Below are 12,612 nucleotides of genomic sequence, written 5' to 3' on the forward strand. Positions count from 1 at the left end.
CAGAACCAAGATACTGTATTTTTCGCTCCATAAGATGCACCTTTTTCTTCCTAAAAAGTAAGGGGAAATGTCTGTGCGTCTTGTGGAGCGAATGCGTGTTCCCTGGAGCTGAATTGCCCAGGGGCGAAAAGCAGATCATGCTCTCTTTCTTTTGAAAGAGGGAAGTGGGTGTTGAAACAAAGCCGCTAATCGGCGAGCGATCAGGGAGGGAGATAAGGGACGCTAGAGATAAAGGAGGCTGCCTGGGAGGGGGGAGGTATAGACTGCAAACTTGCAAGGAGAGGAGACAGGAAGACTAGAGCAATGAGGAGAGAAATTAGAAGAAAAGGAGGAGCAAAAAACTGCTCCAGCTAAAGAAAAGACACTAAGGCAAACAAGAGGGAAGGGAGTGTTGAAAGGAAGCAGCTGATCAGCATGCAATCGGGGAGAGAGATAAGGGACGCTAGCGATAAAGGAGGCTGCCTGGGAGGTAAAAGCCCATGGATCCTCAGGATTTTTGCATTGGGTCACCCCAAATTCACCATCAGATCACATAGCATGTCCATGGCTACATCCTGCACCAAAAAACACACGCATTCACTGTTGCGTGGGGCCGCAGTGGCACAAAAGCGTGGTTACAAAGCGTGGTTACAGAGATCCACATGGATCTCCAGGATTTTTTTGCATTGGGCTACCCCAAACTCACCGTCAAATCACATGTCTGTGGTCACAACATGAACCACAAAAATCATACATCCACTGTTTCATTCAGAATATTCTTTTTCTTGTTTTCCTCCTCTAAAAACTAGGTGTGTCTAATGGTCAGGTCCGTCTTATGGAGCGAAAAATACGATTGGCTGGATGGGGGCAGGGCAAAAGGAAATCAAGGAATACAGATGTGCAGGCCTAAGGAAAATTAGAGGAGGAGTTTAAACAGTTTTTTATTTTTTCAGTGGGGGAAAATGGACTTGAGGGTTAAAAAAATAAAAAATGAACTGTTTTCTCCTTTAGAGAAAATGCTTTTAAGACAGGATTTTAAAATTTTTGTTCAGCTGCACTTTACCCTGTCAAAATGGGGAAACTGTGGACATGCTTAGGTCCTGCTCTGGGGCTTCTCAAAGGTATTTGGCTCATCACTGTGGGAACAGGAAGCTGGATTTGAGGGGACCAGGTCTGAGGCTGCAGGCTTTTCTCACATTTTTATAATTCATTTTAGGATCTTAAAGTAATAAGGGTATGTCTAGAATTGGTAAGACAATAACTCTCACATATATTTCAATTTCCCCTAACATTTCTAGTTCATTTCTCGTTACTGGGGGAGAATGGGAGGGGGGAATTGCACATTCGTCAGGGCTTCAAAATCTTTAGCCAAATTTCACCTACATAGTTTGGAAATATATTGGAAGAACGGGGGTCTTCTGCAAAATATTTCAGCCTGGAAGTAAAATGAGAAATGCCCCTTGTTTTTTGTTTATCAAGATAATAAAAAATTGTTCATTTGTGAGATAAAAAAAAAATGCTGCTTTGACTGCCTCTGCACAACAGGTGTGCCAAGTCTCTTAGGGTGACTTTACATACTACATTTTAATTTGTGAGTGCTACTGTTTGTGTCCAAGAAAACACACAACTAAGCAATTTATGAATGGTGGCTTTGGTTTCATTTTCTGTGTGGGGATACTGATATATATGTATCCGATTCCTGATACATAAACCTGGAATAATACACGTTTGCTGCTTCTCCCGTATTACATGGCACACTCTTCTTCTGATACTCATACTCAGGTTGCAATAAGTATATTATGTCATTGCCATGTTCCGTTTTGCAAAGAGGGGGTCCTCTCTCTAGACCAGGCACCCCGAAACTCGGCCCTCCAGCTCTTTTGGGACTACAACTCCCATCATCCCTAGCTAACAAGACCAATGGTCAGGGATGATGGGAATTGTAGTCCCAAAACAGCTGGAGGGCTGAGTTTGTGGGTGCCTGTGCTAGACTTTCCTACAGCTTGACAACAAAAAAGTCCTTGTTTTAGGAATATGGAAGGCTGCTTGAAATCTTTCAAAGCTAAATTGCAGTCTGCATTTACTTAAGGATTATTGTTGTTGTTGTTTTGTTTGTCAGAATTAACTATTTTTAGGGGCAAAATCCACTTTTTTAAAAGTTTGCGTATTCTGCGCTTTAATGTGATGCTTTGCTCATCTATAACAGTAGCAGTGGGCCAGGTCTTGGTTGATTATCCAACCCTGGCTTTGATCTTGAAGGTACATAAATACTTAGGAGCACCATAGGTACTGATTGTGCGAAGGGTCTGTCTGGAATGTGCCTGCCTATAGTCCCATCTCCTAGATGCTGATGTGCATGCCAGCCATGCCCCCTAAGCAACAAGGGATGAAACTCAGTCCTGATACATACATCTGTATGCATCTAGACTACTTCCATGAGGATGCGAACTCTGATCAATCAGGGATTGTCTCCTGTGCACATAAGAAACTTGTATCAGTCATGCCTTAGCTGGAGTTGTGGCCAACTCATGCATTGTCATCCAGGAAGGAAGCTTGACCCACACATCTGTGAGAGCCCACGGATATGTTCTTACTGAAGAGGGCTGATGAATTCGTGTTGCTAGGAGGGATTTATTTAATGCTTGCATCTGCATTGGGGTGCTGAACACACCTTTCTTCTCTTCCTCCCCCCCTTCTTTTCTTTTACACAGGGACGCATCTGCAGAAAAGCCGGGAAATCAAAAAAGTCCTTCAGCCGCAAGGAAGCCGAAGCAACATTTAAGAGCTTGGTGAAGACCCATGAAAAATACGGGTGGGTGACCCCCCCTGTGTCCGATGGCTGATGCTACGTGCAACCCGCCCATCAGACGCTAAACAAAACAACACGACAACGATGAAGTACTCTTTTGACATTTCCTCAATGCTGTATACCACATCCATCCTTTTTCTACTTCAGCTTCTGTTAGATATCATGAATGTCATGGAGACGTCCAAATTATTTATGAACAGATCTGTTTACAGAGGGAGGGAGGGGAAATGTTGTATAAGATTATATTTTGAAACTGGCGAATGATCGGTTGATCATTAACAAGTCACTTTAGCGCAGATGTTGAGATTGTATCACTTGCCCCCTTCCCCACCCCTGCCCTCTTCTTCCATCTGAGCCACACTTGTCGCCTGCTTCTCTCTCCCTCCCCCCCCCCCGTGCCCCCCCCCCCATGGCACAGCAAAACCAACCGGGCGGTTCTGGAAATCCCATCCATCGTTGCTTAGTTCATTTCCATGTAAAACGAAGCAGTTAATATTTAAATAAGGAAGCAGTGCATTGCAGATCCATGTTTGCTGTGCTGTTTTTAATCTATGTTTTCAAGCAGGTCAACCTAACTTGAAGATGTGTTTTCTTTTTTCCTGTGGAGCTGTGGTCTGCTGTGGCTAAATTTTAGACCTCATTTGTGCTCTGTAATATGACCTTTGGTTCATAAAAAAAAAAAGAAAAAAAGAAATTCTAGCAAAGACAGACGCTCTAGTGTTAAAAACAAAAAAAGCAAAAGCACCCAGTTGGTCAAAATGTGCTAGCTATGGTGATATTGTGGTGTGCTGTTGTTCACCAATAAAAGCAATGTGATCATATGAAGGCTTTGACACCAGATGAACCCAAGTCAAGGGGCTGTGAGGAGCCAAATGGTTTTCCTCTTCCCAATAGGACAAGGTACTTTTGGAACAGTGTATTTAACTGCCCGCTTCTGCAACGGTTGAACAAGAAAGTTAGACAAAATGCAGAAGAGTTAAGCTTAAGTGTATGGTATTAGGTTCGAAATGATGGTCCAAGTACAAATGGAAAGTCCGATTTTTAACACCTAAGGCATTTCTGTGACTATTTGTATGCCTGGATTTCCCTACCCACCCAACATAATAGATAAGTAATTTTGAGTCCCATGTCAGAGAGAATCAGTTAACATATAAATGTGCAGCAGGGTCACTAAGAATTCACATTCCCTCTTCTATCAAACAAGTTTTTAAGACTTCATATAATGTTCCTAAGAATACAAAGGGTGAGTTTGAAATGTGGAACCCAAATGGAGAATTGTGTTGGACACATTCTAAATAAAATCAAGCAAACGATTTAATTGCCTCAAGATTTAAGTCATTCTCTTTGCAGGACTACTGTGTAACACTAGAAATCTTACAGATATATTACATTATGAATACTTTCACAGCATTTTTGGTAAAGACCCTAGGAAGTTATTGATCGTGAAAGGCGTTGAAAAGAAAAATTGCAACACACTCCCAAGCATATTGACTCTGAAGTAAGTCCTGCTGTGTTCAGTGTGACTTGCTGCTTAGTAAGGATGCTGAGGACAGAGGGCTCTTAAGAAGTTTTCCGTCACAGACAAAACCAGGCTTCAAAGACATCTGCATGAGAAAGTGAAATGCTCATGTATAAGGCGTTTGGTAGCAATGATAAAAACAAACCAGACACAAGCCACCTTTGAAGAGTATTATTTTCCTTGCACATCTAATGGTTTTCCCATTAGGGAAACTTGCATAATGAAGGTACTTCATTTTGTCCCAGCTCCAGAAGAGCTGGTGATTGTGTATCGGAAGCATTTTACTGGCCTGAACAAAATTTTACCTTCTTTGCTGATTCCCAGAAATGGAGGGCGCAAAGGCAGACGACAGAACCAGAAAATGTTTTTTGCTGTTTGTGTGCATGTGTGAGCTGTCCTAGTGCATATGATTGCACAAAGGCATCATAAGGGTGTCTGCAATTTCCATTTACTTGGGTGCACTGTGAAAGCTGAGTGAAGTGACTACAAACACAATTTGGACGTGAGTTTGGACACACTGCTTCTAGGCCTTTGTTTGAACGACTTCTTTCAGGGGTTGGAAGGGGGACTTTGCACGTACTTGGCAATCTTTCTTGACAAAACTGCATGCCCTCATATAACGGAAATAAAAACATAATGTAAAACAGGCGCTCCCCTTTTCTCTCCCCGATTCGGAGATCTTCCTTTCACACAGAAGCACAGAGAAATGTGTTATGGACACATATCGCAGAAAAGCTTGGGCTCATGGCATCAATCTGATAGAGGGTGGCCTTTATGCCCTAGTCAACCGTTTTGCCAGACCTCTGACTCTGACCCAAATTCTTTGGGTTTGGGGTTGGCCAAAGACCCCGTCTCCAAGCCTCTGGACTCGCTAATTTTTCTGTGGACCACATGCCAAAGCTGACATGGGCCCGTCCCAACCAGAAATGGAAATACAAGATTAAAATACAACAATTAACATATTGAAACATTAAAATATTAAAATGCAGCCTCATCACAGGAGGAGAAAGGAAAAAGGAAAAAGAAAGAGGGGGAGGGAATGAAATTGGCTCCAAGCCAAAGGCCAGGCGGAACAACTCTGTCTTACAGGCCCTGCGGAAAGAAATCAGATCCTGAAGGGCCCTGGTCTCATGAGGCAGAGCGTTCCACCAGGCTGGAGCCAGTATTGAAAAGTCCCTGGCTCTGGTTGAAGCTAATCTAACTTCCTTAGGGCCCGGGACCTCTAGGGTGTTGCTATTTATGGACCTTGAGGCTCTCCATGGGGCATACCAGGAGAGGCGGTCTTGTAGGCCATGAAGGGCTTTAAGGTCAAAACCAGCACCTTAAATCTGACCCTGTACTCCACCGGGAGCCAGTGCAGCTGGAAAAGCACTGGGTGAATATGCTCCCATGGCAGAGACCCTGTGAGGAGCCTCGCTGCAGCATTCTGCACCCGCTGGAGTTTCTGGGACAGTTTCAAGGGCAGCCCCGCATAGAGCAAATTACAGTAGTCAAGCCTGGAGGTGACCGTCACATGGATCACTGTGGCCAGGTCAGGGCGGGAAAGGTAAGGTAAGATGAAAAGACACTGCATTCCTCCACCAAATCATTTCTCAACTTGCCCCCACAGTTGTACCATTACATCACCTCACCTCCATCCATTTGGTCTGGAAAGAGAGGAGGAAGAGGATTATTACGATGGCAGCAAGGGATGTTTGCAAGCAGAGCCATGTGTCTCCAGTGGCAAGCTCGCCAGCAGCTTGCCATCATCAGTGGGTGTGGCAATGCAAACCATAGTGGCAGCAGCTGGAACAGGGTGCTGTCTGCATTTGGGTGGGCTGACAGATGTTGGCACCGCAATTGTGCACCAGTTGATAGGGGGCACAGCTTGAGTCTGTCCAGCAGAGAGATCAAGATGTGCATGTGTGTGTGTATGCAAGGGTGGGAATGTGTGATGTGTATATGCGCAGGTGGAGAAGTATGCATAGATGCATGGATAAATTAGTGTGCGCATGCGTGCAGATGCTCAGTGTATATCTGATGCATGAGGCCAAACACACAAGTGTCACAATAGCAATGGAAAATAGATCCTGAACTTTCGTTTTAGTTGTATTTCACCCCATTTCATTGAATAGCATATTCTTGAAAATACTAGCATAATGAGAGAGACCCCTGACTTCTAAATGTAAACTCTGTGCTTTATACACCAGAGATAGAAAACGAAATGAATTGAAAAACTTGAAAAAAGCTTTCCAGCTTTTTAACATGTTAATATATTCCTCAGCTGTACATGCATGTTTTCAAATATTTCACACTATTTCACAACGCAGAAGGTGGAGGAGTCTGAAGTGACGGTGGAGTAAGAGGCTGCCTTGTACAAAGGTTTTGCTATGCTGTTGCAAGAGTAATGCACTTGGCAAATTTCTAGTTTTGACCAAATACCTAAAGCTGTTCTGTTTTCTGAAACCCAAGAAAGTATTTTTTAAATATTGGATGTGAGCTGGGCCGCAGCTAGGCCTGTTCTCAAAGCTGTGTGCTACACCAGCCTCCCTATTGGCGTCACATATACTGTGATACATGCAAAGGCCTCCACACAATGGGGAACTTGGTTTTTGTGGGTTTCCTGATTGCACATAAGCCTTCATGCACGCAGCTGTACATGTGAAGGCTCTTTTTTGCACATGTCCATGTCAACATAGAAACGGGGTGCGCTACAGCTGGGGGGGTGGGGCTAGTGGGGGCAGTCCTACTCCCACATCATGCACTGGAGCTGGTGTTATCACATTGTCCCAGCCGTTATTTTCTGGTGCATCGGTGCGAACTGCTACAGCCCTTGCCAGACTTCATGATTTAGCTTCCAGAAAATAAATGCACCACCAAGTGAGTGAGCGGATGCACCTTGTCTCTAGTCCACACATACGTGTGCAAATGTTTGCGCACAAACACAGTGGCACCATACAGCACCCAAACTGCCATTTTGAATGCTAGCAAGGCTAATTTTGAACCAGCCTTGTCACTTTCATTGATCGTATAGTCCCGAGACAAAAATTCCAAACGGAACTTTTCCAGCAAACTTCTGGGGGAGCGGGAGAAAAAACAAAATGAGGATGGGGAGAAAAGCACAACGATTTGGGGGGTGGCTGGCGGGGCTTACTTTTCAGATTGGTAGAGCGTTCCCCCTCAGAAGAATCAGTGGAGCCCTTCTGCGCTTGCGTTATCCTTTCATGCAGCCTCGAGAGATCAGCTTATAGCAAGTTTGAGAAGCTTCAAGGATTATAAACCAGAGGACTTCACCCAGTCCACCATCAATCTGATGCCAACCCCAGTTTTGGGGGGAAGAAGAGCTGGCCTTCAATACTGTCTCTGGCCACAGACTTGACCATCCTAGCAGACCGTCCTCTTTCCACGCTGCTTGATAGCAACCTTCATTGGCAGAGTTATTTCTGCAGGTTTCCTCTTACCAAACAGCTTCTTTCTACCCTTCTCGGTATCGGTACAGTTGTAGAACAGTATGGCAATCCTATCAATGGGGGCCACCTGGCTTACTAGCAGTGCATTTGAGAAGGATCTAGGGGTTTTGGTGGACCACAAGCTTAACATGAGCCAACAGTGTGGTGCAGCAGCAAAAAAAAGCTTATGCTATTCTAGGCTGCATCAACAGAAATATAGTGTCCTGGTCAAGGGAAGGAATAGTACCACTCTCTTCTGCCTTAGCCAGACCACACTTGGAATACTGTGTCCAGTTCTGGGCACCACATTTTAAGGAGGGCGTTGACAAGCTGCAACATGTGCAGAGATGGGCAACCAAGATGATCAAGGGTCTGGAAACTAAGCCTTATGAGGAGCGCCTGGAGGGGCTGGGAATATTTAGCCTGCAAAAGAGGAGACTGGGAGGAGATGTGATAGCCATCTTCAAATATCTTAAGGGCTGTCACATGGAGGAGGGAGCATGCTTGTTTTCTCTGACTCTGGAGGGTAGGACCCGAACAATGGTTTCAAGTTGCAAGAAAGGAGATTCCGATTAAACATTCGAAAAAACTTTCTGACAGCAAGAGCTGTTCAGCAGTGGAGCAAACTCCCACAAGAGGTGGTGAACTCTCCTTCCTTGGAGATTTTTAAGCAGAGGTTGGATGGTCATCTGTCATGGGTGCTTTAGCTGAGATTCCTGCATTGTAAGGTTGGACTAGATGACCCTTGGGGTGCCTTCCAATTCCATGATTCTATGTATTCTTCTTTTTCACACATGTGCAGGATCCTGTGCATTAGACATCTAAGAAGTGTGTCTATGCAGCTAAGGATGGTTACACTTGAGAATTAACAAAATGAAAGATTGCTGCCAAATAAAGCTCTTCCTACCTACAGAATCATCGGTACATAGATTTGGGTTGATGATGCCTTCTGTCCTGGTATGGTTCTGCTCTAACTTTTCCACAAATATCCTCATCATATGATGTTTCCCCAAACTTTGAGAGGCCATCATCTCAACTGACCAGTTCACATGACATATTTATCGCACGATCTTTTAGATGGATTCTGAAACGTTGAATGGGCTTCAGGTAGGATGTCAACCAAATAAAAAGTCCAGCTGATTAACCAATGTTTAAAATATAAACACAGTTACCTATTTTGTCAACACAAATCCTCAAACTAGGTGCCTTTATGAAATATCTAAGGAAATTGCCGTTTTATAAGCAAAAGCTCTACTCAGAAGGTAAGGCCATCTTCTAGGCTTCCTCATTAGTTAACTGCTATAGTGATTCTTCTGAACCTAAAGAACATCAAAATGTGTGCCTTCAATTCACCACCTCCCCTGATTACAATTTATCCTCACTGATGAAAATTGGTCCCTTACTTCCTAATTGATTAATCTACCACTGAAATCTTGCAGCCATAGTTTAGCAAGTAATTGGACTGCTTTTCCCGGTAGCAATTAGAAGCTGAAATAGCAGTATGCTGAGAAGGTGTGATGTCACGCTCAATGGGGTGTGTATACACATGCAAAAGGAATTTGGGTGAATGAGGGTCTGGCTCCCTGAGGCGAAGGACAATTTTCTTGTTTAGTCGTGTCCAACTCTTTGTGACCCCATGGACCAGAGCACGCCAGGCACTCCTGTCTTCCACTGCCTCCCGCAGCTTGGTCAAACTCATGTTCGTAGCTTCGAGAACACCGTCCAACCATCTTGTCCTCTGTCGTCCCCTTCTCCTTGTGCCCTCCATCTTTCCCAACATCAGGGTCTTTTCCAGGGAGTCTTCTCTTCTCATGAGGTGGCCAAAGTATTGGAGCCTCAGCTTCAGAATCTGTCCTTCCAGTGAGCACTCAGGGCTGATTTCCTTCAGAATGGAGAGGTTTGATCTTCCTGCAGTCCATGGGACTCTCAAGACTCTCCTCCAGACCAGAATTCAAAGGCATCAATTCTTCGGCGATCAGCCTTCTTTATGGTCCAGCTCTCACTTCCATACATCACTACTGGGAAAACCATAGCTTTAATTATACAGACCTTTGTCGGCAAGGTGATGTCTCTGCTTTTTAAGATGCTGTCTAGGTTTGTAATTGCTTTTCTCCCAAGACGCAGGCGTCTTTTAATTTCGTGACTGCTGTCACCATCTGCAGTGATCATGGAACCCAAGAAAGTAAAATCTCTCACTGCCTCCATTTCTTCCCCTTCTATTTGCCAGGAGGTGATGGGACCAGTGGCCATGATCTTAATTTTTTTGATGTTGAGCTTCAGACCATATTTTGCGCTCTCCTCTTTCACACTCATTAAAAGGTTCTTTAATTCTTCCTCACTTTCTGACATCAAGGTTGTATCATCAGCATATCTGAGGTTATTGATATTTCTTCCGGCAATCTTAATTCCGGCTAGGGATTCATCCAATTCAGCCTTTCGCATGATGGATTCTGCATATAAGTTAAAGAAGAAGGGAGACAATATACAGCCTTCCCGTACTCCTTTCCCAATTTTGAACCAATCAGTTATTCCATATCCAGTTCTAACTGTAGCTTCTTGTCCCACATAGAGATTTCTCAGGAAACAGATGAGGTGATCAGGCACTCCCATTTCTTTAAGAACTTGCCATAGTTTGCTGTGGTCAACACAATCAAATGCTTTTGCGTTGTCAATGAAGCAGAAGTAGATGTCTTTCTGGAACTCTCTAGCTTTCTCCATAATCCAGTGCATGTTTGCAGTTTGGTCTCTGGTTCCTCTGCCTCTCTTCCAGCTTGCACTTCTGGGAGTTCTCGGTCCACATACTGCTTAAGCCTGCCTTGTAGAATTTTAAGCATGACCTTGCTAGCGTGTGAAATGAGCGCAATTGTGTGGTAGTAGGAGCATTCTTTGGCACTGCCCTTTTTAGGATTGGGATGTAGACTGATCTTCTCCAGTCCTCTGGCCACTGCTGAGTTTTCCAAACTTGCTGGCATATTGAGTGCCCCCCCAAAACACACACACACCCATTCCATGTATATATGCCAACTGGTCTGTGCCCTCTGGGGTCTCTTGGGCTCTACACCACCCAGTCACATGAAGAGCAGGCCTTCCCAATCCCCTCCCATTATAGCATTTGTTTCCCACTTCAGCCATCTGGTAAGGTTAATTTGATTCCCCTGATTGTTCTCAATGCGATCTTCACTCATTCCTTCTTTCCTACTTGGGGGGGCCGGGCACCATTTTGGGGTTTGTGTCAGGTGCCCAAATGCCTTGGACCAGCTCTTGCAGAGAGGACAACGGCTAGGGGGCTACACCACCCCATTTAACATGCCACCAGAAGCATATGAAAACCATTTATGTATGTAACCTCGCAGCAGAGTTCAGTAATTGCCCTTGGGTATATTCAGGAATAAATCACTTGTAATTTAAAACCTCACAATAGCCCAGATTGAGGTACGCGGGGAGAATAATCGTATGTGGTCTGGAACTGGGGAGGGGGGGGAAATCTGCCTCTTCCACCTTTCCTAAAATAGCCCCCCTGAGCATCTTAGTGACTTTGCCCTCTGTCTGATGAACACCCAGTTACCACCTTTTCCTTAGCCTAGAAACATGGAATGATAGGAGAAAGGTTACCCGTTTTGCAAGCTTTGCCACTTCGTTCTGTTGAATGCATAAACTGGGAGTAGCAGCAGCAAGACATAAGCAGAAAATCCCAGATCTTTTATTCTTGCTGGCATCTGCCTTCTGCCTTTATTTATTATGATAGCTCTGCTTAACGGCACTGCAATAATACCATCTGAGGACTCCTAGGGCGAAGCCCCTACGGAAATGACAAGCGGCAGTAAATTGTAATGCCACAAGAAACAAAAGGGGAAACTTCCCAATGTGAACATTTCAAATGTTCAAAAGCTTCACCCTTAGGACTCCAGAGTTTCCTGCTAGTCCTTTTGGCATTCATTTGGCAGTTCCTGCAAAAGCCTTGTTTTAAAAAATAAAGCCAGGCATGAGGTACGCTTTGATTTTATTATGCTGGAAAACGGTCTATAGTTTGGCAAAAATGAAGCCTTTGAAATGTATCATAAGCACTCCCTATTTAAAATAATAATAATCAATGAAATGTAATGTTTCCAATTCTAATTAAGTGTCTGCGTGATTTAGAAGCCTTTCCCCCTTCAGATTTCATTTGCATTAAAAAGATTTGTGGAGTTGTTTAGTAATGAGCCCCTTCTCCCGCAGCTTCTGGAATACAATAAAAACTTAATTGAGCACCACTCATCTTTTAACAGAACAGGATTAAATACATCTCTCTAGAAATGAAAGTGGAGAATGCCAAAATACATAAATCACAGGGTAGTGTAACAGAAGAAATGAGAGGTATGTTTCTGGGCTTGACCTTAAATTCCAGCACTTTGACCTTCTTGTGTGGAACATGTAAAATCTCAGGGTGAAGACCAAGAATTGAGGGGTGAAGACCAAGAAACTTCGTGCCGGCTTGGAAGTTTTTTGCTCTGCCTACCGCAGGAAAGGGGAACCATTTTCAGACCCAAGACATTTCGGCAGACCCCAAAATGGTGCCCCCCCCCCCCGCCAGGGAAGGTGTGAGGGAAGATCTACACCAGGAACAAGGGAGAAAGAAATATTGGCATTGAGATTGCTACCTCTGTGGATTCTGCTGCCTGAGACAGTTGCCTCACCTTGCCTCATGGGTGGGCCGGCCTTGAGCCCAAGGGCTCATTCCTTTCTAAGCAGCCTTCGGGCACTACGTGCCAGAACAACACAGGGCCAGAGGCAAAAGTCAGCACAGCAACAAAGGCAAATTTGAACTTTCCGTGGTAGGCTAGTTTTGATACACACTTGCAGAGCCCTTTTCCTATCTTCCAACCAGGTAAGCAAGAAGC

At 44.4% G+C, this 12,612-nt stretch overlaps 1 protein-coding gene across 1 annotated transcript in view; it reads left to right on the top strand.

Annotated features, from left to right (window-relative positions):
• Positions 1-4,106, top strand: part of UBE2QL1 (ubiquitin conjugating enzyme E2 QL1) — a 30,167-nt gene extending 26,061 nt beyond the window's left edge. Inside the window, exon 2 of the mRNA XM_028738070.2 lies at positions 2,691-4,106. Within this exon, the coding sequence (XP_028593903.2) occupies positions 2,691-2,822 (132 nt within the window). The 3' untranslated portion in view covers positions 2,823-4,106. The remainder of the gene's footprint in view (positions 1-2,690) is intronic.
• Positions 4,107-12,612: the final 8,506 nt, after the last annotated feature.

The sequence above is a fragment of the Podarcis muralis genome, chromosome 8, assembly GCF_964188315.1.
Source record: "Podarcis muralis chromosome 8, rPodMur119.hap1.1, whole genome shotgun sequence".
Lineage (NCBI taxonomy): Eukaryota > Metazoa > Chordata > Lepidosauria > Squamata > Lacertidae > Podarcis > Podarcis muralis.